The sequence below is a fragment of the Corvus cornix genome, chromosome 2 (genome assembly GCF_000738735.6).
Source record: "Corvus cornix cornix isolate S_Up_H32 chromosome 2, ASM73873v5, whole genome shotgun sequence".
In the NCBI taxonomy this organism is placed as follows: domain Eukaryota; kingdom Metazoa; phylum Chordata; class Aves; order Passeriformes; family Corvidae; genus Corvus; species Corvus cornix.
The window spans coordinates 277616-304332 of record NC_046333.1 but is presented as its reverse complement, the minus strand read 5'-3'; the positions used below and the strand labels follow the sequence as shown (position 1 = coordinate 304332).

The following is a 26717-nucleotide window of genomic DNA, read 5'->3' as shown; positions in this document are numbered from 1 at the left end:
ATGTCATGGAACCATGGATCACTTCGGGCTGCAAGGACCTTCAAGGTCGTCCAGTCAAACCCTGTGTCAGCAACACCTGAACCACCTGGAGGAGTGGGATCAGCTGTCACATGAATTGTTGTTTAAAAACATCCAGTTCCATTGACTCCATCCCCTTCCCAGGGACTGGCGTCAGCAAGGGCTGCTGGGGTCGGGGGTATGAGGTCACTTTGCTCTGTTCCAGCCATTCCTGAATAGCTCTGTTATTTCAATATTTATTAAAAATTAGCATGAGCAGGAGTGTGAGCTCACTCTTCCTCGCTCTTCCTCACACCATTGCATTCAGGTCGTTTGTGCCTTTAAATTAGTTCCATTTTTTAATGACGTTTTTAAAATCGTTTCTGCTAATGGTTTTGCCATTCTACATTTGTGTTTGCTCTTCCTGAGTGTTTGTGTCAGCGCCTCTGGTGCCGTCTGTGCGAGGCCCAGCAGATCCCTGCCCCTGGACCTGCTCTGGGAGCGAGCCATGCCTCCCTGCGCGGGTCCGTGCTCCACACAGCCGCTTCCTGCTGCTCTCAGCATTGTTAGAGACTCGTTTTCCTGGAGGCTTCAACTTCCTACACCATTTTTGATGCTTCCTGCTTTCAAGATTGCATTGACATCTGTTTCCTCCTCTTTCTTCTTACTTCTTACCCTTTTTTGGGCAGTTTGGATGTCACTCACCTCCAGGTGGGTACAGGAGTTATAGCCGAATTGTTGTTGTGGTGTTTTTGTGAGGTGTTGGCATTTGGGCTGTCTGATCAATTGTGGAAGTGTAAAAACCCAAACCACAGCAAAAGCCCCGAACTGGGGCTTAGAATCCTGGAATGGTTTGGGTTGGAAGGGACCTTACATCCCGTTCCATTCTACCCCCTTGCCATGGTCAGGGACACTTTCCACTGGACCAGGTTGCTCCAAGCCGTGTCCAACCTTGTCGTGGACACTTCCAGGGATGGTTCAGCCACAGCTGCTCTGGGAAAACCCTGGTTGCCCTGCTTTCCTCTCCAGGTGTCGGGTCCTGCTGCTGCTCCCCCATTGTCCTGGCTCCCGCTGTGCCCATGGCTGTGTCTGGTGGGCTCCTCACAGCGCTGGCCCTCGTGCTGCGTCCCCTTCTCTCCTTGAGCTAGTTCTGCTGGTCCCAGAGTGCAGCAGCGCTGCCAGATTTAGGTGGCTCACTAAAATAAGTGCAGTTAGTGAGAATTTGGGTTACTTTATTACTGAAGTAGGTGCTAGGCGGCTTTCTCCAGGTGAGGAGGGTGCAGTGGTCAGACGGACAGGGCAGGTCCGGTCCCCTCAGTCCCCCTGCACCAAATGACATGCCCCTGTGCCCTGGCCATGTGGATGCGACGCTTGGGAACACAGGGGTGGCGTTGGCAGTGCTGGGGGAACACTTGGACTTGATGGTCTCTGAGGGTTTTTCCAACCTTAATGATTGTGTGATTCCATGACAAGCTCTGCTTCTGGCACAGCCTGGCCGTCAGGCTGCCCCATGCCTAGGGCAGGGGATGTTGAGGCTGACGAGTGGGTGGGCATGTGGGGCACGGGGTGAGCCCTAGGCTGGGCACCAGGGCCAGCAGGGCAGTGGCAGCTGGGGTCAGGCTGAGAGCTCACCTGATCTGCGGCGATGAGGGCCCCACAGCAGGGCCACCGGTGTGTCTGGGGACAGGCACGGCACCCCTGCTCAGTGTCCTGGGAGCACCACTGGCGGACTGGGAGCCCCCTGCCCATGCCACTGCCAGGTCTGTGCTCTGCCCGGTGCCAGGACCTCGGCGAGCCGCCGGCAGCAGCACATCTGTGAGCAAACCTGCAGCTGGAGCTGCTGTGGCTGCATGTGCTGGCCAGCAGCCGTGTCCGAGGTGAGTCACCGGCCACGCTGTGACTCAGCCGCAGCCTCTGCTGTGCAGCTGGCTCTGGCACCTGAGTCACTGCGCTGTCAGGCCCCCAGCCCTGGATGGGCAGGCTGCAGGCAGGATTGGGAAGGACAGAGTGAGGAGTCCAGGTGGAGCTGTGACATGGGGGGTCCCAGCATGGGCGTGGGGGGAGCCTGGGTCAGTGTGATCCTGCTGGGTGTCCTGCAGCACGTCCCCTCCACAGCAGCTCCCCAGTTCCATGTGTGACACGGAGCAGCAGCAGGGCCACCTGTGCAACATGAGGAACTCGGGTGGGTGACTGCAGGGGTCAGGGTGCTCACAGTGGCTCTTCCCTGCTGGTACCTGTCTGTACAGGTAGTCTGGGCAGGCAGGTGTGTGCAGCTGTGCCCCAGGTAGTTCTCTCCAGAGGCTGGAGGAGAGTCTGGCCTGGAGCGCACCCTGCTTTCATGGGAGATCATCTGCAGAAGTAGTCAGCCCTGGAGCCTTGCCAGCCTGAGGGTGGGGATGGCTCCTCGTGTGCTCCTGCTGGAGTAGGCACTTGCTGTGTCCCACAAGACTCCAGTGTAGAAGATGACATCCTTCCAGCTGCCCCAGGTCTGAGCTCTCGGAGCTGGGTTGGAATTTTCTGTGTGTGGGAAGCTGCTCTCCTCGAGGTTGGACATCAGTGTCCAGACCTGCAGGAAGGGCTTTAGGAGTGTGTCTGTAATCATGGCAGGAGTGTGGCTCATGGCCAGGTGTCCATTATCTTCCAGGCATGGGCAGGGCAGTGGAATGCACGTGCCATGGAAAACTCCTCTCCATCAGCACGTTGCCCACTGTCTGACTGTTGGTCTGTGTGATAGTACAAGATCAGAGCGGGGCTGAGCAATTTCAGCCCTTGGATTGGGTGTAACAGCCTGGGGAGGCCCGGGCCCATCAGCTAATGCTCCTGCTGACCACAGTGGGGCCAAGGTATGGAGCACATGGTGGGGATTTTGGGCAGTGACCTCTCAAAGTGGACCCCTGGCTGGAAAGAAGGCAGAGGGGCAGCTCTTCTCTCCTCTTCTGGGAGATGTGTCTATGTTAGCTGAGGGCTTCCTGGGTAGAGGGAGCTCCCCTCAACAGCTTTGCTGGTACTCCTGGGGTTGCAGTTTACATTGTGGTGTTCTGCAGACCCAGGATGCGAGTCCGGGGAGTCCCATGGTGCTGCCAGGTCCTTCCCAGCTTTGCTTTCAGGAAAGACTCATGGCTGCACTGTGGAGTGACGAGAGTGGGGTGGGACAGGGTACCCTGTGCCAATGATGGTAATTAGCACCTTGGCTCCACACTGTCCTTGGGCTGACCAGAAGCACTGTGGCACTTCGCTGTGTCAGGGGAAGGGCCTGCCCTGGGAGGCACTGGACCGGTGCTCCCCGTAGTGCTTGGAGCTGTCCTGTAATTCCCTGAGTGACTCACGAGCCCATAAAGCCTTTTTCTGCTGCTGAGGCATTGGGGAAGCCTTGGTCAGCAGGATCACTGTGTGTGCTCCAGGATCAGCTCTGATGGACAAGTTGGCACTGGACTGAGCCACCATGAGTCGTGAGCTTCCATCCCCTGATGCACTGACATGGGAGGCTCTCTGGAAACCCACCTGGCTGTTGAAGGAAGCAGGAGCAAACACCTGAGCGAGGCTGGCCTTGGCACTGGGGTGCAGGACAATGGTGTGGGCAAGCTCCGTCTCCTCTCCTGGCACTGGGGCGGGAGTGTGACAGGTTTAACAGTTAAATTCCCAATGTTGGTAATTGTCGTTCCTTTGAAGTCTCTAATTCTGCTGTTTCCATAGAAATAGAATGATCTTGTGATTAAGATGTGAGGCTGAGGTGGCAGCTCTCTGGTCCTTCAGAGCTTCAGGTCCTTGTTTGCTCCCATGATGGTGTCTCTCTTTGAGAGGAGGCATACACCTGCCCTTACATGGCAGTCTGGGTTCCTGCCTTCAGAAAGGTGTCTAGAAGCCCTGCCTTGTCCCAGGGATCCTGGCAGAACCTCCTCAGGTGCATCGAGCGATGGTATTGCTCGTTCTGAGTCGACTTTGTGAGTTGTCCTCTATGGAAGCTGCGGGATCCAGAAGTGGGGGAGTTGGCTCATGCGGTGTCAGGGATGGAGGTGACATCACCTGAGTCTGCTCCCCCAGGCTCCTCGTCATCATCATCGGTCTCAGGCTGAAGTAGGAGTGATAAGTAGGTTGGGTGACTTGGGCACTAGAAGTGCTGATTTCTCTCCGTGCTGTGGGAGGGCCGAGGGTGCTGGATCAGATCCGGAAACTGTAAACCGCAGATGGCTGGAGTTCAGCTTGAGAGGAGGAGGAGGAAGAGTTGTGATGGGACCCACTTTAATTCTGGCACCCTCCTGTGCAGGGTGGTGGTGCCAAGGGGACATGGGGCTGGTGGGGCTCAGCAGGGCCTCTCCCTGCAGAGCTGCCCAGGGAAACTGGGCTCTGCAGAGCAGATCCATTCTCAGGAGGCTGGGGAACTGGGATGTGCAGCCCACCATTCCCAGGTTCTCAAGCTCTCGTATCTGGCTACTTGGCATTTCTCCTGTTTCCCTGTCTCAGGTAATGCCTTGGAGGAAAATTCCACAGTCGCCATGGTCATAGAACCCAGAACCTTCTGGGGGTTGGAAGGAACCTTAAATCTCATCTCGTCCCATGCCCTGGCATGAGCAGGGATATCTTCCGCTAGACTGGGTTGCTCCAAGCGCCATCCAACCTGGCCTTGAACACTTCCAGGGGTGGGTAGCCACAGCTTCTGTGGGAAATGTTTTCACAGAGTTGTTGAGAATAACCCCAAGATTTCATCTGAGAAATACTGGAGATGCAGGAAACACTTGCTGGGCCCCAAGCAGAGCCCACTGTGGCTTGGCAGATCAAAGTCTAGAGCACTGGGCTCCAGCCTGGAGCTGGGAGGTTGATCAGCTCTTCAATCCCTCACTCAAAGCTGGAAAAATGTACAGCGTTGGCCAAGCTGCCTTGTTTTTCCCCAGCCAGCTTTTGGGAAGTGTCTGAATTGCTTTTGCTGAAACTTCTATAAATACCATCCCGATGCAGTGAGCGAGCATGGAAAATGTTGGTGGGAATGTGGGTTTGGCAGCCCTGGGCCTCGGCGCCGCGGGGACGGTGTGACAGCCCCAGCCATGGCGCTGCCAGCGGCTCGGCGTGCGCACCGGGGGGCGTGGGGAGAGGGGGGCAAGGGGCCCCTCCTTGTGCTGCTGCCAAAGGGGCTCCAGGGGCTCCTTTGCCCCCTGCCCGCCCTGTGCTGCTGCCCCACTGTGCGTGGGCTGGCTGTGCCCTTCCTGCTCCCAGGAAGCCATTCCCGAGCCCAAAGCTGCGTCTCGTGTTTCTCTAGCCTCACATGGAGCTTTTGTCCTTGGGTTTGGCCAATCGTCCTCTGAGTGCGTGTTCGCTGAGTGCCGCTGCAGCCCTGATGAGACATTTCACACTGATGCTTTATGTGAAAAAATCTCCTGTTTTGGACCTGCCTAATTGGATGTGATGTCCCCAAGTTTCTGCTTTGGAAGAAACAGGGGACAAATTGTTCCCTAGTGGCCTTCTCCTTTCTTCTCCCAGCATGGAAAACTTCACACCCCCTCTGCCATCTTCCTTTCCAGGCTGCCTGTACAGTAGCTGTTCTATCCTGTCAGTCATCTCCTGCCCCTCTTAGTACCTTTAGGAGTTCCCTTCCATTTATTTTTGAGATCCAGGTCAGAAGCGCTGGAGAGGGTGAAGCCTGTGGGTGAGGACAAGAGCGTTGGGATATTCCCTGTCTTGTTCTCCATTCTTTACCTAGTAATGGCTGACACCCTCTTTGCTCTTTGATTGCTGCTGAGCAGCGGAGTGATGTTCACCGAATCATGGAATCATGGAATGGTTTGGGTTTGGAGGGACCTTGAAGCGCATCCAGTTGCACCCCCCTTGCTGTGGGCAGGGACACCTTCCACTAGACCAGGTTGCTCCAAGCGCCATCCAACCTGGCCTTGAACACTTCCAGGGATGGGGTAGCCACAGCTTCTCTGGGAACTGTTTTCTTAGAGTTGTTGAGAATTACCCCAGGATTTCATCTGAGTAGTGAGAACTTGCAGTTTGTTTTTGCAGATGTAAAATCAGAATTGCTTGTTTCTGATGATTCCGCTTCTCATCAGTCACCTGCTGTTCTGGCAGCTGGACACTTGGTATTTTAAGGTCCTTTTGCGACTCTTTCTCTTTGTTTCTGCCACCTTGAGTAATGCTTTGAGCTGACAGGGTTTCCTTGCTTTGTATTGTTCTCCGTGTGCCTGTCACACACCCTGTACTTGGGAGCCATGCCAGCCCTTTCCTTGGTACCGGATTGCCTGTGGATGGGGAAGGAGGGGACAATGTTCCCTGTCCCTCACAGCCCCCATAATGCCCTGCAAATCTGGAGCAGCGATGCTGTTCCTGGGCAAAGTGTTTGGGTGATACTCACCCTTTGCCGTTCGGTTTTGGAGGTTGGTGTTGCTAGAGCCAAAAAACCAGTAAAATTATGAGCTGCAGGACTTGGGAGAGAGAACACAAATAGCAAATGCAGTAGTTCCAAAGAATGTCACGTTTGTGCCCAAATCACGCAAAGGCCCTGTTAATGAGGGAAGCTGTGCCAACAGCCAGCCTGGCACACGGAGCGGCTGGCACATCCGAACAGCAGGACTGGCACAGAATTGATCCTAAACAGAGGAAGAGTTGGTGTTATAGAACACAGATCAAGAGTGGAAGTGAGCAAAAGAGGTGGGACACAAGTGGCCATTGGCATCCAGCTGGTCAGTGCCTGCTGGGAATTGGGAGGTTTATTGGGAACGGGGATGTTTTTAGCTGTGATGTTTGACTGTATTGTCTGAAACATGGAGTGTGGGGAGCTATGCAGTGTAAGCATCTCCATCCCTGCTTGGAGAGGTGAAATTCTTCCCTGGAATGGTTGGTCAGTCCTGAACAGCAGCTGCCAAAGTCAGGTGCTTTCAGATTCCCAGCTTTGGGCAGCTGGCACCCAGAGCTGTCTGCAGAGCGCCCTGCGAGCTGGCTGTGAGAAGATGAGTGAGGTTGGAGTGGGCTGATGCTGTGCCAGCCTTCAGCAGGATCCGTGGATGACTCAGGTATTTAGGATGCAGTTAGGCTGATATCGATCCCTGAGAGAGCAGCGGAGTGCCTGACATAATCAGAATTAGTGGAGAATTAAAGGAGGGAAGTGGGTGCTGAGTGACGTAGTTTGATGGGATCTACTTTCCATGACACTGAGAACAGCTCCCAAGCAGTGGGATTAGTGAAAGGTGTTAGTGATTAAATAATACCTTGAGGCTTCTTTATGGTATTTAGGTTAGTCCAGAGTGACCTCAGGAAGAAACTGGAAGAGTCAATGGTCAACATGAGATGTGTGAAGTGGAGTAAGAACTGGGGCCCTCAGTGTGTAGTTATGAATACAAACTGGGCTGAGACAGGTTTGGGGAGATTCCTGGGGATCCATCCTCTCCTGTGAGCATTTAGTGTCTGTATTGGGTCCTGGAAAAATCATCAAGAATGGTTCTCCCTTCCAAATCCAAGGTGGTGCGAGGCACTCAAAGCCATCCCCTTCTGCCCCGACCACACGGGAAGTTGGTGTTGGTGCTGGGGGAAGTTGAGGTCTCCCTTGTTGCTCTCTCTGGTCAGGTCAGTCAGGGGCCCCACTGTGACTCAGTCAGGCAGCTGGGACCCCTTGGGCCCTGCCAGGACTTGGTCAGGCAGCTGGGACCCCTTGGGCCCTGCTGGGCCTCGGCGTTGGCGGGGAGACACGAGGTGAGGGTTGGTGAGGCCAAGGGTGTGAGCCGGGCAGAATGACGCAGGGACTGTCCCTCCTGGGGCCCTGGGGTGAAACGTGGTACCTATTCCTGTTGGGAGGATGAGCCTGTGCAGGTTGAGGTGTCTGTGGCTGCAGCAGGGGAACCTCGGGGGACGGTGGGAACAGAGAACCAGGTGCAAGACCTGCACCCTCCATCCCACCTTCTGGCTGCGGCTTGTGGCTTTCAGTTTCTGGGTTTTTCTGCTGTCTGTGGTTGGTGGTTGGCCTCTCTGCAGAGGCCTTGGGGAGGAACCCAAAATGCCTGGGTTAGACACAGGTAGGCTCCTCAGGCCACTGGGGTCTGTAAAGGTGAGCACTGATGGAGATGGATGGCGTGGGGAGCTGCTTCCAGCAGGGGCTGCTCCAGGGATCAGAGCTGGGACCCTCGTGCCGAAGTGGGAGCAGGAGCAGGAGACACCAAACCCTTGGCCAGCCTGGAGCAGGGTCTTTGGCTCAGCATGCCTTGGGCTGGGGCTGCCTCCGGCTCTCCCCAGGACTTGGGGGCAGCGCCTGAGGTATGAGTGGGTTCATTGAAATGGATAGTCTCACCTACATTGTTTGTTGTGAAGCTGAGTTTCGTGTGCCAGGTGACATCTACTTCTTAACCATCCCGAGGGTGATATTTCGTTCTCTAAATCCATTGCTTGTGAGAATCGAAGCTCCATCACAGGGTCTGGAGCCTGTCCACCATGAGGGAGCTGGAGAAGGTTGTTGGGGGCTGGAGCACTGCAGTCCCCCTGCTCCAGGTGGGATACAGGGGTATTACTAACACTATTCTCACAACTGGCTCTTGTTGTTTGCAGCAAAACAATCTCTGCCTGTGTGTGCAGATGCTGTTAGTCACCATGCTCGCCTCAGAAGATGACGAGGTGGGAGCAGCAGTAACATGGCATTTGTTGGAGTGCTCAGGCCCACATGAGCATCCCGTGTTGTTGCCAGCCTCAGTAGCTTTTTAGTTTGTGTTTTGAAAATACTTCCTTTGCCTGCTCATTGTTCCTGAGCAGGTGCCTTTGGGAACAGGGCGGAAGGACAGGATCTTTCCATGGCTTTAATTGTTTTGCATGTTTCCCAGGGAGGGAGGAGTGGTTTTGGAGAGCTTTGAGAAGCACTGTTGGGAACATCCCTTTGGGATTCTGAGCTGCTCCCCTTCCTGTGGAGCTTGATGCCACTCCAGTCCTACCTTTTGCTGGGGTTGGCTCTTCCCAAAATTCTTGTGTCATCGGTGTCTGCGATGCTGCATGCGCAGAGCCAGAAGAACGTGAGGATGGGTGGTCTGTCCGGTTGGCACAGACCTGGCTTGGAGGCCCAGTCTCCATCTGCTGCTGGGATGGGTGGGGGCTTTGCTTGCGGGCGCAGAAATGTCCTGTACCCGCTGGGCGTATGAACGTCATCACAGTGCGGTCATGTCTGAAGGAGCTCCATGGTCCAGCTAAAGGACAGCTCTGTGACCATCCTTTGCAGGCTGCTGTGGGGTCTCTGCCTTTCTGTCAAGGCTGGAAGGATTTTCCAGCCTCCTCCATCTCCTGCCATATTCTCCTCCTGATCTCCATGTGGATTTTCACGTCCTCTGAGTCCCATTGCTGCACCGTTCACTTTTTAGTTTCACTCTGTTGCCATTTCTTCTTTTGTTTGCTGCTTTTGAAATAAACTGGAGGGTTTTCACTGTTTAAGTGATGGTTATGGGAGAGATTTTAAAGTGAGGCTGGAGAACCTGAGGAGGTCTTCTTTAGTCCTCTAACTAAATTTTCACATGGCCTTTTGTCTTTGGATTTCAAAATCCCAAGGAGTTTTCACAATGTCTGGCCTAATCATGCTGATGCTGCTCATACCTGCATCACCAGTGGGGAGCTTGGGAATTGGGAACGTTCTGGTGCCTGGAGACAGCCCTGTTCCATGGGAACATCTCTGTACCTGGAAGCAGCCTAGTGCCTGGGGACAGCCCAGTGCATGGCTGGCAGCATGGCGGGGCTGCTCATGCCCAGGAGTGCAGGTACCAGACTACCTGCAGGTTTAGTCAGGGTACTGGTATGGGCGTCTCTGCGCACAGAAGTGCCCGGAGGTGGCTTAAGGAGCGGAAGTGATTGCTGCTGCCTTGATCTTGTATTACACCCTGTAGGTAACATCCCAAAGCGTTGTCTTCCGGGGTTCCCTGAGGCACCAGGGTCTGGACCCGCTTAGGAAGCATCATCCCTGCATCTGTCATCCCTTACATCTGTCATCCCTACGTCTGACTTGCAGCATGTGGGCGCAGGATCTGCAGTGTGGCCACCCCCACAGGGTCCATGGCAGGATGCCATCTTCGAAGGGCTGGCAGCAGTTTGGTGCTCAGATTCTCTCCTTGGTGGACAAGAGCATGGCCATGCCCTGTTAGGGTGACATGGGCATGACCTTGCATGTGTGGGAGGGAGGCGTTTGCTTCAGCGCTGCATCCTGGGTGGGGGGAGAAGGTGGCAATTTCCTCATCAGCAGCTCGAGGTTTGTGGCAGGACCTGAGCTGGGGGTGGGCAGTGTGGGAGGAGGGAGGGAGCTGGTGCTGGAGTCGGGCTCTCCTGTGACTGTTACTTACTTCCCAGCTGGTGTTAACTCTCTGCTGGCTGGGCCTGTTCCTCCTCTCCATGGAAACTGTAGGGAACAACCTGCGCTGAGGCACCTCTCATGGCAAGAGGCTTTGGAAAGTCAGTCAGCCTGTCAAGTGTTTAACCCAGGGCTCTGTGCTGCACAGGCACGGAGACAGGGCAGGGCAGGGCATGAGGGTCCAGCTAGCAGTGAGAGGCTGTGCCAGAACTTGGACCTGGAGCAGTGCCTCACCTCTCCATCCTGAGACCCTGGGGATGTGCAGGTGCTGTGGGGTGGGCGGGTGTTTGTCAGTGGAGTGCAGGAAGACATTGTCTCTTGGGCTCAGGGTGGTTGGGGTGACTGGAAGAGGTTTTGGGGTGCTTGGGGTGGCCAGAAAGGGTTACCACGGTGGTGCTGTGTGGTGTGCAGTGGTGCTGTGGTGGATGCTGAGCCTGTGGCAGGACTCGGCGTGAATGTATCACCCTGCTCAGGGTCAGGGGACGCCTGTGTCTCCTTCTCCCTCCTCCTGTTTGGGCCAAGGATGTCTCTGGCTCTGTCCCGGCCCCGTGGGGCCAGCAGGCAGGGCCTGGCCCCCGCCACCGCCTCCGAGTGACGGTGCTGCTGACGCGCTGGCAGCGTGGGCTGTGACATGGGGCTGCGGGGGCTGCGGCGCTGCACCCCACGGCCGGGCCACCGAGCCTGCGCCCCTGGACGCTCTGCTTTGGCAGAGCCTCATCAGTATTCCTGGTGCATGGCCGAGCTGGCTGGAGCTGGTTTGCGGAGCCCGGTAGCTCCAGCATGGTCATGACACAGCGCTTGGGGTCCTCCTGCAGCTGCGGGGGGGTTTGTCTGCCATCCCTGGCACTGCACAGAACCCTCCTGCTCTGCTGCTCCAGCTGGACAGTGTGTGCCAGGGCCCTGGGTGCCCTGCAGCCTGGCACAGGTGCAGTGTTGTCACCTGTCCTGCACCCTGTCCTGGCTTTGTCCCTGGCAGTGGTGCCCACAGTTCCACCGCTAGCACGGTCTGTGCAGGGCTGTTGGCCTCGGGCAGCCCTGGTAGCACACCGGGCCTGGAGCTGGCTGCTGTCTCCACGTGCTCCTGGTCTCCTGCTGGTACCTGCCCTCTGTGCGGGCACTGGAAGCCATTGGGGCCATCCATGCTAGGAACCTCATCCCTCCCCCAGCTGCCGAGGCAGTGCTGGTCCCTCATCCATGCTGGACGTGTGGGGCTGCAGGGGGGCCCCCGGACTCAGGCACCTCTGCAGAGTGACAGTGCCTTTGAACCCACGGGGGATGGTGAGTGCAGGTATCCCATCCTCCCAGCTGGGCATCTCCCTGGCAACAAAGTCGCCCTATCTGCAGTTCTCTGGAGCAACAATACTATTTGGGTCTGGGGGAACACAGGGATACCAGTGCTGGTGGGTCTGGGGGAGCAGTGATACCAGTGTCATGGGGTCTGGGGAGCACAGTGGAGCATTTGACCATGGTTTAGACTCCTTTTCCTTTTCAGGTCTCCACCCTGAATTTCACACCAGGGCCAACCAGCACTGGAATGTTCCCTGGCTCTCAGACTCTTCCCATGCAGCTGTTGTTAAGCCTCTTATGGATTATATTAATTTCAGCCACATGTTCATTGCCATAATGTTTGCACCATGCATGTGACTCAAAGAAGTGCTGGTAAGGGACCAACTTGCTTCTGTCCCCAGGCACCTGCTCTGGGTCAGATTGCCAAAGCCCAATGTCCCTGTTACTGCCCAGCTCTCGGAGATGCTTCTGCAGCCCCGCATAGCCCTGGGAACTCGGGCCAAGCTGCTGCCCGCCAGGAGCTTGTGAGCAGGTGAGCTGTCACCTGTCACCTGCACTAGACAGACACAGCTCCAGTCCAACCCACTATGGTTATGGTGTAAACTGCCAGAGACGAGACACATTAAAGGCATGTGGGGAGTTTCAGTGATGGCTGTCCTCAGACCGTGGTGGTTTCTAGTCTCATTCTCAGTTCCTCCATCGGTGGAGGGCTCAGGCAGCTGGAGCCCGTGTGTTGCGGGGTTTGAGCCCATCCTGGGGTATAGGTTCCCAACCTGTGTGCAGGTGCCCTGCAGCCCTCAACCCCAGGACTTGAATCTAAGGCTCCATTTTAGCCTATATTAGACGTCTTTCATTCTTCCTGTAGGAATAACGTCAAGGGGATCATGTCAATATACATATCGGTGCACACAGTGTTTGCAAACCTTTGCCACGAAACAGCCTAATTAGGTAAGAACAGTGTTATGCTGTTTCTGTGGTGTAGACCAGTATCTTACTGGGATGCAGGAGGACAGGTGTTGTACCTGTATTTCTTGGGCTGCTGGAGGTTCCAGCTGAGTGTTGTGCACAGGTTCTGGCTCTGTGTTTAAGAAAGGTGGAGACAAACTGCAGAGAATTGAGGGAATGCTTTAGAAACACAAATAGCTTTAAAAATATGATCCCTGGTGGGACAGGGAAGGGATGTTGTCAGCTAAGGGGAACTCTCCATGTTTCTCAGTAGATTTAATCAGAATTTGGATGAGGTCACAGGAGGAGGAAGAGCTGGAGCAGAAAGGAGGTCACAGGCTGCAGGGGGCTTGAGGAGGTCATAGTGCTGGAGGGGGCTTGGGGAGGTCGAAGGGATGGGTCAGACAGACCCTGTCAGGGGGATCCAGCATGTCTGGTCCTGCCTCAGCAAGCAGCACAAGGTGCATCATCTCTCCAGCAGACAGTCTGTGATTCAGAGACACCTCACAGCCAGAACCTGCCAGAACATTTTAAAAAGCTGAGACTCATGTGGAAGGGGAACCATCTGGTGCTGTTGGAGTATGTGTTAAACCCAGGGTTGGGAAGGAGATGGATATAGACGGTCCCATCTCCCTACAGGAAGAACTTTCCATCCCTGGGAGCATGGAGCTGTGCCAGGCATGGTGGAAAGGAGCTTGTGAGGGTCCTGACCTGGTTCCCTGCCCAGAGCCCGGTACCTGTGCCTGAGGTACCCTTGACAGGTTGGCTCGGACAGCCTAGTCCCCGCAGCCAGCCCTGTCTGGTGTTCAGCACTTTGGAAGACATTCCCTTGTAATTGCTTCCTGCAGAATTCCTCGTTCTCGCTGCAGTGCGGCTGCTCTGGGAGACGGGATGGCAGATGCTGTGCATGCAGGTCAGATCCAGTCTGGCAGTTCGCATGTTCCTGTGACCTTGGCACAGATGGCAGAGCTGCAGCTCTGGCGGCTTGTCAGGCACCTTCTGCTCAGTCCCGGGCACAGGTGCCCGTTGGCTTGGGAGGGAGGGGTGTGGGATGTGTCCATTGTCTGCCCACAGGGCATGGCCACAGCGTGGGAGTGGCGGCTCTGAGCTACTGCTCGGGGCATTCGGCAGCGGGTACCAGGGAGGGGAACTGCCCGGGTAGGGCTGGTGCTGACAGGTGCGAACACCTGAGGGAGGAGCAGGACGTGAAGGCCCAGGAGAGGCTCTGGGTGGGACCTCTGCTCCTGCACGCCGTGATGGGGGTCTGTGGTACTGACGGGGATGGGAGGGGAGGTGGATGGTGGGACCTGTGGGCTTAGGAGAGGAAGGAGAAGGGACAGGAAGGGACTTGGCCGAGGTGCTGGCTGTGCTGTAGGGAGGGGAAGAGCTCTAGGTGGGGTTTGGCTGTGTCCGAGGCCTGGGTGCATCCAGAAAACTGGAGAGATAGGATGAGGCCTGTTGAGGAGGAGGATGAGGGGTCAAAGAGAAGGCAAAGTCCAAGAAGGTGATGGGATTTTGAAAGAGTCAAGGCAGTGGAGTCAAAGACTTCTGTATAAGGAGGGGGAAAGGGAGGTGCTGATGTTTAGGTGTTCCCTGGAGAGGCCTGGAGAAGCAGGAGAAGACCTGGGCTGGCTCAGCAGACAGTGCTTTCAGAAAGGTAAAAATAGTTTAAGGGGGAGTCAGACATCTTTTTTTTCCTCCCCAGAGGGAGCACAGATCATACTTGCAATGTGAAGGAGGGAAGCCAGGGAGAGGGAAAAGGTGTGGAGGAAAAAAGAAGAGGAGAAGGAAGAGGAGAAGGAGGAGGAGAAGAGCCCTGGGGTGATGCTGGAGACAGGGACTGCGGGCAGCAGTGGGGGGATGCTGGGGAAGAGGTGGAGGAGGTACCACAGTCAGGACTCCAGTGGCCAGGAAGGAGGGTCACAGGTGAGTGATGGTGGGTTTGGTCAAAGGAAATGACTGCCCTGGAACGAGACAGGAGTGAAGCTCTGGCTGAGGTGGTCACACTTAACCTGGTGCCCTGTGCTTCGGGCTCGGGAGGGCTCTGGAAGTCAGTGCTCCTGGGGGTCTGTGCTCCAGGGTGTGGGTGCTCCGGACTGCCCGGGCCCCTGGAACTGACGGTTCCCAGGTGTCCCTGAGCACAGGGCGGCTGTTGAGCATCACACAACTGCTGAGGGGTTCGCTGCCCCATCACAGGTTTGGGAAAGGTGAGAAGGCAGAAGGTAGCAGCTGGATCTGAGTGCAGGGCCGGTGCGGCCGGGGCTGGGGGGTCTGGGCGCCCAGAGCGGGGGGTCCCGGCAGGAGAGGGGAAGCTCCGGGCCGGGCTGAGGGATGTGCGGCGGGACTGCGGCCGGGGAGGGCAGCGGGGGGCGCGAGGATGCCGCAAGGGGCGGGTCGAGCCGGGCCGGCGGAGGGTGCGCGTGCACGTTTGTCGGTGGCGGGCGGGGTCCCGGTGCCGGTGCCGCGGGCAGCAGCGGCCAGCGGGGGCGCAGCGCCCCCTGGCGGGCGCGGCCGGCCCCGCCCCACGCCGCGGTCCCCACTGCCGGCCCTGCCCGGCGGTCGGTACCTGGCAGGGTCCGGGCCGGTTCTGGTCCCGGTGAACGCCCCGGCGGGGCCCGGGCAGGTTCCGGTCCCGGCGCTCGGCGCCGCCCCGGCGGGGCTCGGGCAGGTTCTGGTCCCGGTGAGTGCCACGGCGGGGTCCGGGCGGCCGGGCAGCGCCGCCGCTCCCTGGTGCGGGCTCCGCCGTTGGCGCTGAGCGCGGCCGAGTGGTAACAGGGACCGGTCCTGCTCTGCCCCGGGGCCGTAGCCCCGCACCGCTCCGGGACGGCGCCGCCGCCGCTGCCCGTGCCCCGGACTCGGTGCCGTCGGTGCCCGCGGAGGGCGCGGCGGGCGGGGCGGCCGCGGCCTCCGCCCCATCCCCATGGCGGCCCCGGCCCGTTCCGGGGCGGGCCGGCCCAGCCCCGCGGTGGCGGCGCCGAGCACGGCCCCGACATGCGGGCGCGTCGTGGGAGCCCCGCGCCGGCGGCGGAGAGCGGCGGGCGTGGGGCCATGGGGCAGCCCCGCCGCTGACCATGGCCGAAGGCTGGCGCTGGGCCGGGCCGGGCCGGGGCGCCCCGCGGCCGAGCCCCCGCCGCGCCGTCAGCGTCTGCGAGTCGCTGGACTTGCAGGGCGTCCCCGCCGTCCAGGCCGCGCTCGGCGCCGCGCAGCAGCAGCGCCGGCGGCCCAAGAGCTTCTGCGCGGCGGGGAACGGGCTGCCTGGGGCGCTGCTGCCGCCGCCGCCCCCCGCCCGCGCCCGCGGCGGCCTCCTGGACCTGCTCCGGCTGCGCTCGCCCCGCAGGCAGAGCCCCGAGGACGAGAGCGACGGCCCCGATGAGGCGCAGCGCCCGCGCCCCAGCAGCATGACCTTCCTCCCCACCGCCCGGCCGTCGCACCCCACCGAGAGCCCCGGCTTCCTCAGGGGGGGCTCCCTGTGGGGCAGCCGCCGCTGGAACCTCTTCGGGGGCAGTGGCTGGAGCGGCTCCAGCCCCAGGAAGAACTTCAGCTCCCTGCGGAAAAGCTTCAGTTTCCGCCTGCGCCGGGGCCACGAGCTGCGGCGGTCGGAGTCTGGGGGGCTCCTGCGCCCCACGCGCCTCCGCACCAAGAGCGAGGGTGATGCCAGCTCCCTGCACACCTGCCCCAGCAAGCGGGACCTGCTGTACCCAGAGCTGACCAGGGTCGGGGGCCGGCTGCACACCGACCCCGTGCAGACAGGGGGACTCTGGAAACTCCTCACAAGCCGCTTCCGAAGGCGAGAGCGTGGCAGCACCGGCAGCATGTGCCCCAAGGATCCCCATGGCGGTGTTGAGCCTGTCATCCTGGGTGGGGGTCCTCTGCGGGCTCTGGGTAAGTAAGTACAGGGGCAGTGCTGGGCTGGCACGAGCCTCCTGTGCCCACGGGGCCTGTGGCCTGTCCCAGCTGAGGTCCTGGCCTGTGCACTTGCACCGGCTTCTGTCCTGGTGCTCTGCAGGGTTTGCACTGGGCTGCAGTGAGGTTGCTGTGAGTGTTCACAGGGTCGTGTCATACTCCAGTGTCCTGGGCACTGCCATCGTGCTGGAGCAGTCGTGGTGTGGCTGCTTGGGAGGATGTGCTCTGGGGTCTGGTTCCCTTGCTGGCCACATACCTGGAAATCAAGCATGTGTGTCGCATGTCCTGCTTGCCCTGGTGGTGTCCCAGCAAGGGCAGGGTGGGCTGAGCCTCCCTGCCCTTGCCCCACAACATCGGTGGAATGGGGAGAGGAGTGCTGTTGGTGGGCTCCCAGGCAAGTGAGACTGTTTGGGGGCGGTTGTCAGAGCAGAGGTGTGAAGCAGCACAGGGGGTTGGGGAGCCCTGCACACCCCTCTTGTGAGCGGCTCCCTGGTGCCAGGCCTCGTCTGGGCGATGCTCAGCCAGAGCCATCCCTGGCAAGGTCCTCCACTGGGGCCGAGTGGAGGCCACGTGTTTGGGAGCACAGGGACCCTCATCGGGTATGGGGCAGCCTGCAGAAAGCAGGTGTGGCATTACCAGTGATGGGACAGAGGGACAGAACACCCACGGGGTTGGGCATTCAGCTGGCACTGGCAGCTGAAGCAGCTCTCGGGTGTTTGACTCTCTGATGTTGGTGGGGAGTTCCATGCCGCTGGGGCTGTGTGGGGCCTCAGCTGGGGCTGTGCTGGTTGTGCCTCTGTGCCCTGTCCCCTTCCCGGCCCTGTGGAAGGAGCTGCAGGCGAGCCCCGTGGCCTGGCAGGCTGGGAGGCGACAGCAGCATCCACAGCTTTTTAAGGCATGGAACGCATGGAGCTGGGGGCTGGGCCAGGCCCCGCCGCCCGCTCCCGGGGGGTCTCGCTGGGTTCCATTGCTCTGCTCTGCATCTGGGTGTTGTGGAGGCAGTTCTCTGCTTGGCTTAGGTGCCAGAGGGATGTCTTAGGGCTGGCAGGCTCTCCAGGGAACCCACATGCTCCCGAGGTACCTGATTGCTCCTGGGGCAGTGGCTGTCCAGGACAGTGTTGTGCCCAGACGTTCCCCAGGAGGGCTGGGCCACAGGTATCAGCACAGGAGCAGCGCTGCTCAGGGGGCTCCATCCTCTAGCCCCCTCTGTCTTTCAGGTTCACTGTGCTCCAGGGAGGGGTTCTGGAGGCTCCGGTGGGTGCAGGGGCTGCCCGTGCACCACGAGGCAAAGGCCGGGATGCTGCTGCGCTCCGGGGGTTCCGGTGCTGGCAGGGCAGCCCGGGCTGTGTGCCGGTGCCGGCTGGGTGGCGGGAGGTTCCCAGGAGAGGGGAGGCTGCGCTCATGGCTGGGGAATGTGGGTGTATGCGGCAGGGAGGGCCGGGCCCTGCCCCTGCAGCGGGGGGCCTGTTCCTGCTTGCCGCTTCCAGTGGGAGCTGCGCCAGCAGCAGCCGGCCCGGCGGCCGCATTCCAGAGAAGCAGCTGAGGTTGAGCACTTGGTTGGCGTCCTCGCCTCTCACCTGGCTCCTCCATGAGACAGGTCGGAGCTCCCTTTGGATCCATCTTTGGGATACCCTACTGAGGCTTCTGTGGGAAGTGGTGTGGGGGGCTTGGGGCCTCTGCAGCAGTGAGTGACCAGCCAGCTCATGCAGGACCACTGCTTGTTGCATGGATCAGCGTTTGCCACCGTGGCTCGTGCTGGAGGCAGAGGCTCAGGGATGACCTCTCCAGGCTGCCATCGGCAGTGTGGCAGAGCTCACACCAGGTTTTGTCGCACTGAGAACATCATTCATTACCCTCCTGGTACCTGCACAGTCCCTGTGCCCACCAACCTGTGTCCTCCTGGGGACAGTGAGGTGTGAAGGTGAGGCAGTGGTGAAGTCTGCACAGCAAAGTAGCTGCTGCTTGTCCTCTCTTGTGCCCCATCTCCCCATCGTCTCTCTGCTTGGAACGTTGGTCCATGGCTTCCTCCAGTGGGAGCTGTGGGCCTCTGAGCCAGGGCTGGAGGGGCACAGCCTTAGTGCTGCTCCGACGGGGCTGCTCAGGAGGTCTCTGCCCCATTCCCATTCCAGTCTTGCAGGCCGATGGTGTTCCAAACACCCTCTTGACATCCCACAAACTTTGATGCTCTGTGTGGGCGCTGCCCACCTTGCCCTGGGAAAGCTACTGGTGCAGCCCCAACTTGCCCTCCTGGGGGGTGCAGCTGCAGCTGCGGTTATCAGCACTTGGAATAGCTGGATGTAGGAGTCCCGGCAGAGAGCCAAGCCAGCACTCTCTCTGTTTCCAGAACCTGGAGTGGTTTGTTTACAGCACGCTGTGATACCCACCCAGCCCCACACTCTTCATCCAGACATACCCACAAGAGCCAGGGGGATGCACCCAAGTGCTGCTCCCAGCCCTGGAGGGGTTCGGCTGGGATTGAGCACGCAGAGAGGTGATGGGGGATTTTAGGGTTTGTTACCCAAAAAAGATGTAAAGAGCTGATCCTTGTGTAATGGGCAAGGGAGGGCAACAGCCGTTAGGATTAGGGAGCAAAGTCGACACAGAGTGCGGCCAGCTTGGACTGACCCAGGTGATCGTGGTCAGTGGTTCAGAGCGTTTCTAGGTATCCAGGTGTTGGCTGGTGGCATGCCAAAGAGGCTCTCTAATTGGCATGGTCTTGGGAAAACTGGACTGTTTTTGAATTGGAGTTGTCCCTGTGCATAGAGGGTCTGTGTGATGGGTACAGCATCTCTGATGGCTCAGGAAGCATTCCTCACCTGAGGGAACAGCATGGAGCTGTGTCAGGGAGGTTTAGGTTGGATTTCAGGAAAAAGTGCTTCCCGCAGAGGGTGTTTGGGCACTGAGCAGGCTCCCCAGGGAATGGTCACGGCCCCAAGGCTACCATTGCTCAGGGAGCATTTGGACAATGCTCTCGGGCACAGGGTGGGATTGTTGGGGTGTCTTTGCAGGGCCAGGGGTGGGGCTTAATGATCCTTGTGGGTCTCTTCCAGCTCAAGATATTCCATGATTCTGTGATCACAGCCATGTCCCCTCTCCCAGAGAGATGCCCTGCTTTTTGAGGTTCTTTAAGGTACCTCCCTTTACTCTCCTGTGTGGAGTATTGATGTGCAGGGCATGTGAGGGAAGGCGTCTGAGAGAAGACGGGGCTGTTTTCTCATGGATTGGGTGAAGTTTGTGTAGAGAGTTGGGTAGGTCATGATAAATATCACCTCGTGTTGGTACTTGCCTTCGTTGAGCTGGGAGTGTTGGTGAGAGGCAGAGGTGTCATGGTGGGGTTAGAGATGCCTTGGATGCTGAGGCCAGTCTGGTGTCCGCAGTTTGGAAAAGCTTGAGAGTTCTGGAAGGTGTCAGGGAGGGAGCTGTTGGGACAATACTCTGGAAGGCTCAGTTCCTAGGACGAGGCCAGAGGGTGTGCGGTGAGTGCAGAGGTGGCTGACTGCAGTCACTGGCAGCCTTAGGGAGAGGGAACCCTGTGCCTTCGGTGTTCACCTGCCAGCGCTCGTGAGGTTGCAGGAGGAGCCGAGGTCAGGCACATTGGGAACAGGTTTGTGCTGGCGAGGTAGATCCCCACGGAGTGCTGTGATGGGAGGTTGTGAGTTCCTGTCTCTCTCTGTCACACTCTGCTGGGTTTTCCCTTCCAGCAGACCCTGTCCCACCATCACAGCAGGGTTTGGTCTGGGTCTTTGACAGTGTTTGGGTGGGGGCTGAAGAGCAGCAGGTGCCGAGAGGTTGAACTGCCTGGATCTTCCAGAGTCTGCACTGACCTCAGAGCACAGTGACACCAGCTGCTGCTGCCTGTGGCGTGGTGACGAAGCAATGGTGGCAGTTCCTAAGCGTGCCCTTTCCCAGAGAGACACAGAATTGTCTTTCTTTTGTTGCTGCAGAGTGTTTAAAGCTCTACTGAGATAATCCTTCCAAGGTCATGTCCTTCAGTGGGTTCCTGTGCTAGCTCAGTGCTGACTGGAACGCTGCTATGCCTGTGCTGGTCCTTGACCTGGAGAAATCCCCATCCTGCCAGCATTGCTGGGGCGGAGGCTTTATCAGCCTGGCCTGGAAGGGGTGGCTGTGCCCAGGAAGGGTAGCTGTGCCCAGGCACGCTGCCTCTGCCTGCCTTTGATCTGTGTGTGGGCTCAGGTGGGTCCATTTGTGTGGCCACAGTGGTGGCCACGAGTGGCCTTGGTTTGTGTGGCCTCTGCTGTGTTTGCACAGCCTCTGACCTGGTTTCAAGGCTGGGTTTAGTGTCCAGGGTTGCAGTGTCCAAGGGAGTTCCACCATGGCTTGGATAATGAGTTGGTTAATTATTAGTTGCTGTGTGGGGAGACCACATGTGTCTGGCACTGGCGCTTCTGGAGCACAGGGTAGATGAACCTGCTGCGCATCATCCCGTGGAGGGAGCATCTGGGGTGAGAAGTTGAATTTGGCTGGCCAGCCCCTTTCTCCTCCCAGCTACCCTGCAGCATGAGGGTGCTGAGAGCTGTGGGTCTGTGGCTGAACCCCCTCCAAGCTGTCTTCAGGGCACAGGGAGCTGCGGTGTCCGAGCTCTGTGATGGAGGGTGTTGATCCTGCCTCCTCGGTGCATGCCACTGCTGTGCCACAGCTGGGGTCTGGTCTGTAGGTCCTGAAGGTGGCCAGGATGACCAGCTGACCAAGGGACATCAGCTACAGAGTGCCTCCTTTATGTCCCTGTCTGCTTCTCTGCATGGCAGAGGCTCTGCCCACCCCAGAATTGCCAGCTCTCCCAAATTTCCACCTTCTGCAGTACAGCTGCCTATGCCAGGAAGTCTCCATCAACAGAAGCTTCTGGGGAGTAACAGAATTGGCCTGAATCTCCTTTTCCCAGGCCAGTCTGGACTGATCTCCTGTTGTGTGGTTGTGTCATGGAGCGAAGGATACTGTTGGGCTGTGCTGAAGCTCTTGGTGTGACAGTGGTTCCCTGAGCCCACTGCTTCTGCTTTGGAGGTCAGGTACACCTGGGGAAGGCACTGAACTGCAGCACGGACAGCCTGGTCACTTCTGTGTGATGAAATAACAAAGAGAAGATGCAGGAAGAGTGAGCAGGTGTATTTTCATCTGGAATTGTGCAGCCAGTCCAGCAGTGAAGCTGATCCAGTATATCGTGACTCCCTGATGCTACATGAGATCAGTCCCTGGAGGTGTCTCCTGCTGGAGGCAATCCCTGCTGAGCGAGCTGGCAGCGGGGCCCAGGTGCTGTGGGAAGGGGCTCCGAGTGCTCACCTCCCTGCCGGGATTGTGGGTGGTGCCTCAGCCCCGTCAGGTTGCCGGTGCCTCGCTGTGTGCTTCCACATGGTTACAGCTGCCCCCAGGAGACAATGGGGATCGTGTGCCTGTTCAGTGGGGAGCGGTGCCTGCGGACTGGGCACCCCCCTGGCTCAGCATGTGGGTGGGGAGGGTCTGGGGGCCCGGAAGGAAGTGGGGAAGGTCTGGCAGCCCCAGAGGGAATGGTGCTGTTTGAAGGGGGCTCCAAATCAGTCTGCTACTGCAGACTTGGACCTTTCCTGCTGCTCTGGTGTGTAATAGCTGCAGCAACACACAGGGTGTACAATGTCACACTGACAGGGTTCGTAGCCGTGAGTGCAGGGACTTGCCATGTTCTGCATTTTGACAACCAAGGATGAACACTGGTATGGACAGAGCTGACATCCGGGTCACGTCACTGGTTTTCAGCAGCCAGCTGCTTGGTCTGTGGTTGTTTTGGGTTGAGTAACTGCTCGTGAGGTGCCCTTTGGCAGCTCTGTGGGTGTGATCTGTGCCCGCCCGCACACGCTGCTGCGGGAGCTGATGGTGGAGGAGGGAAGCAAGTGCAAGAAATCGGGGCGGGGGGAGGGGGTGGGAGAAGGCTCCATGCTGGGGATGTCTGAGATCTGGGTGATAGAGCCATCCCTGCGAGCATGGGTGCAGGCAGCTGCAGGACACAGGGCCCAGGTGATGTGAGAAATACCTTTGGTTTTGTGGATGGCTCATCTGCACATATGTGGTTCCCCCACCTGTTGGGGTGGTGTGTACGTGTTGTGTGTGTCCCTTGTGTGGTGAGAGAAGGGTGATTGGCATGTTCTGGGGCAGAGCAGGGGGTGTAAAAAGGACCAGGGAACACTTAAAGTGACAGACTGTAAGTTATGCAGTTGTGGCAGGGACCCCAGCCTGACATGTGGAAGTGGATTGTGCTCCAAACCCTCAGGCCTTCCCAGACTGGCTGATAGTCACAGAATCACAGAATCCCTGAGGCTGGAAAAGGCCTCTCAGACCATCCAGTCCAACCATTCCCCCGGCAGTGCCAAGACCACCACCAACCCATGTCCCTAGGTGCCACATCCACATGGCTTTTAAATCCCTCCAGGAATGGTGACCCTGCCACTGTCCTGGGCAGCCTGTGCCAGGACTGGACAGCTAATTCAGGGAAAAAATATTCCCAGTATCAAACCTAAACCTCCCTTGGTGCAACTTGAGGCCATTTCCTCTTGTCCTGTCATGTCTTGATGGCCTAGAGTACCTTGTCCAGGTGGTGGGTGGGAAGCTTCACCGCATGCCTCAGGGTGCAGACAGAGGACACGTGCCTGCTCCAGAGTGTGGACATGAATGGCCTCTTTGCCTCCCAGGCACTGCCCTCTTCATCCTTAATCAATCTGTGCAGGAGGAAGCTGCCTCCTGCTCAGCTGATGAGGCAGGAGAGAGGTGGGGGCAGTGCATGAGTGGTGCTCCAGACAGGTGTTCAGAGTCATGGTCCTGAACAAGAGGTGTGTCTGTTCACCAAGGTGGTACTCAGATGAAGGGTTGGTGTGTGCAGGTCTGGCCCAGGGTAGCTGGGGCACACAGGGGTCTTCTGCTCCTGACACCTGTGACCTTGGCTCCAGAAGGGGCCTCAGAGGGACCACGCTCCTCCAAGATGTGCATCTCAGTAACTTCCAGGTGATTGTGAAGGAATGGAGATTCCAGCTGCACTGTGTAAAGTGGTGCTTGCACCCTGGCATGGTGCTGAGTGGAGACAGTGTGGGTGCAGGCAGTGTGCTGGGCCGTGCCAGGACCCTTGGGCCGTGCCGGGATCCCTGGGCTGTCGATGCCACATGTGCCGGGTGGGTAACCAGGACCAGTTGGTGGCCTGGGCTGACATTCAGGCTTGGCAGATGCTGGAGCAGGCGGACAGATGTGCAGGCTGTGCCTGGTGTTCAGTGGGAGTGAGGAGCTGGGTGAGTTGTGTGGCTGAGCACAGTCCTGTTGGCCTTGTGGTGTCAGTGTTTATTTGTGTTGAGGTTTACTCAGGGGCCTTCTCAGCAAGTCAAAAATCGAAGTGTTGCAAACAAACTCTTGAACCTGGGTTAAAAACCAAGCAAGGATCTGTTGGGACAGTTGGTGCAGGAGGCAGCTGTTGGGGCAGCTTGTCGTGGTCATCCTTGAGCAGATCCAGAGAGAGCCCTGCCTGCCCTCTCCAGGGCTCTCCCTGCCTCTCCTCCTTCCCAAGGCTGATCACCGGGTGTGTGTGTCTTGTGCTCCACTCAGAACCTGCCAAAAACCTGCTGTGTGTAGTGAAACAGCACGAGTGTGTGCTGCCTGCTCCCATCAGGGAATGCTGGGGACAGAGGAGGCCTGGATGGTGCTTTATCTGTCGCATTACCTGCCAAAGAGGCTGAGCGGGGCAGAAGTCCCAAGTGGAGGTGACAGCTTTTTTTAGACCCAGTGATGTGGTTGGAAATACAGGTGTGCTGTTACCTTTTGGAAAGGGCTCAAGAATGTATCATTTTCCTCGTGACTGATGAATTGTTTTAATAAAAAAATTACCTCTGCCTAAAAAAGGAAAGGGCAGGTGAAAGACACCACGGAGAAACAATTCCTCAGGATGGCTATAAATAACCTGGTGTTCCTGCAGCAGACGTGGGGATTATTTGTCTGTAGCTCCTGGAAAAGGAGTGTTCCTAAATCAGCCATGGAAGGTAAATTCCAGGTAGGAGCACCATGTTCTCACCTTCCTTGAACATGGTGGATGAGTGTGTTGTGGCCTGTGGGTGCTGGTGGCTGCACAAAACTGGGACAAGGGCACAGTGCCGGGTTATGGTTTGTCACCTCGTGCTCTCTGAGCAGCTTAGGCAGCCCTCTGGCCGTGGGAGGAGGACAGGGCTCTCCTCCATGGCTTTGGGCTGCCCAGTGAGGTGAGAGAGGTGAGATGAAGCTTCAGCCTGGAGATGGAGGAAGGGCTGCTGCTGTTGTGTGTCTAACCTCCCCTAAGGAGTTATGAGGGCCAAACATGAGTTGGAGTGAGGGCAGGCGCTGGAGGGCTCTGGCGGGGCTGTGGAGCCCAGTGCTGCCCCAAAACAAGACAGATGCTCTGAGGGCTGGAGCCCCTCAGCTCTGGAGCCAGACTGGGAGAGCTGGGGGTGTTCACCTGGAGAAGGCTCCAGGGAGAGCTCAGAGCCCCTTGCAGGGCCTAAAGGGGCTCCAGGAGAGCTGGGGACAAGGCATGGAGGGACAGGACACAGGGAATGGCTTCCCACGCCCAGAAGGCAGGGATGGATGGGATAGTGGAAAGGAATTCCTGGCTGGGAGGGTGGTCTGGGGACTGCTGGAGCAGGCACTAGGAGTTGTGGTTGTGGGGTTAGAGCTGCTGGGGCAGGTCTGGAGCCACCCTCCCTGTGGCCTTGGGTGACACTGCCCAGGTCATCGTGTTTGATTGCTGCCCACTTTTGGGTCTGGATTTGAGCTTCCCTTCTGAGCCCATCTGAGATTCCCATTCCTGCAGTAGTCTGTGGCCACAGATTTGGCAGGTTTATTACAGGCTTCTGAAGATGCAGAGCTCCCACAGGTTTCTGGTCTCCAAAAATCCTTTCTGTTTGTATGTGATAAACATGCAGGAGGTCCTGCTCCTATGGGTCCTGCCCTGGAGCTGGTGTTGGATGGAAGGTCTGACCTTGCCAAGGCAAGTGAGGGACTCAGATTTGTCAGGAGGGGCTGCTGGCTCCTTCTGGTATTCAAGGTGTCCTCCAGGCTCCTGCTCCTCCTCCAGATGCTCTGTGGCAGGATGGGGGTGTTTCCTCAAGCCACGCCAGATTGCCACAGCCTCTGTAAGCCTATTGCAGCATGCTGCCAATTCCATAATATGCCATAATTAATTGTGTTTGCGTTCAGTCAGGAGCGTGGCTGATATCCTGCCGTCAGCTCCACCGCTGCACGGCCTGCGGCATGCTGAGGGCAGGGCTCGGGGTGCTGGCATGGGCCCTCAGTTCCGGGTCTTGTGCAGCCCCAGTGCTCCCCAAAAGGGTATCTGGTCCCTAGGGCTTCCCTTGTCCTCTGTGCCTCAGGGCAGGGGATGCTGAAGGGGTTTTTGTGCTCCTGCAGGGCAGAAGGGAGGGTTCCAGCCGGCAGTGCCCGGCCTCTTTGCTGCCATACTGCCCTTGGCTTGGCTGCTCCTCCCCACCTGGGGCTCCAGCTGCGTGTTGGGTCCTCATGCAGCCCTGTGTCTCTGGATGAGGTAGAAGGGAGGGAAGAACCATAAATCTGCCTGGAGGGAGCAGGGAGAGTGTAGCAGGATCCTTGCTGGGATCTTGAGGGTGACCTGATGGTTTCTCCCCTCTGTCCACAGATTCGTTTGTGAACAGCCAGGAATGGACCCTGAGTCGCTCGGTGCCTGAGCTGAAGGTGGTGAGTACTCGTGGCTTGTGCCTGGGATACCCCTGGTTCCCCAAACCCTCAAGAAAATCCTGCATTTTCACATGGCCTGGTGGAAACACACGGAGACTTCAGCCTCCGAAGGGAGGGAGGAGCTGGAGCTGCTGCCATACCAGGGAAGGACTGGGGTTTCTCAGCAGCTTGCCCTGGTAGGGGTGAGCCAGAGGTTGTTGATCTGGGAGAGCACTTGGATGTGAAGGTGAAAAGGCACCATTTGAGCCGCTCAGCCTCCCTGGTGGCCCTGGCAGAGCCGTGATACCTGTCTGGGTGCTGCTGCTCAAGCTGGTGCAGCAGAAGCAGGTGTGGATCCCAGGTGGTGATTTGGGTACGTGTCCCTGGTGGTCACCCCCAGAGCAGCCATCCTGGCATGGGACATGTCACTGCTCCGTCAGAGGCTCACTGATCTCAGCTCTGCACTGGCACTTCCCCCGCCTCTGCCGAGGTGTCCCTGCCCTGGAGGGCTGCTGCAGGATGACCGCAGCTCTGTTCTGCCAAACCAAGGGGCTGGGGCTCCCCGGGTCTGTCAGCGCAGGGCGGGTTTCCCCTGGACTCGCCA

At 58.1% G+C, this 26717-nt stretch overlaps 1 protein-coding gene across 4 annotated transcripts in view; it reads left to right on the top strand.

The window, feature by feature from the left end:
- Nucleotides 1-26717, top strand: part of AGAP3 (ArfGAP with GTPase domain, ankyrin repeat and PH domain 3) — a 110624-nt gene that overhangs the window by 13571 nt on the left and 70336 nt on the right. For 2 of the 4 annotated variants that reach the window (XM_039550176.1, XM_039550178.1), the window contains exon 2: nucleotides 26076-26134. In XM_039550176.1, the coding sequence (XP_039406110.1) occupies nucleotides 26076-26134 (59 nt within the window). Of the gene's footprint in view, nucleotides 1-14205; nucleotides 14453-15582; nucleotides 16409-26075; nucleotides 26135-26717 lie in introns of those variants that run through there. The other 2 variants (XM_039550177.1, XM_010391477.4) reach the window with 2 other exon arrangements.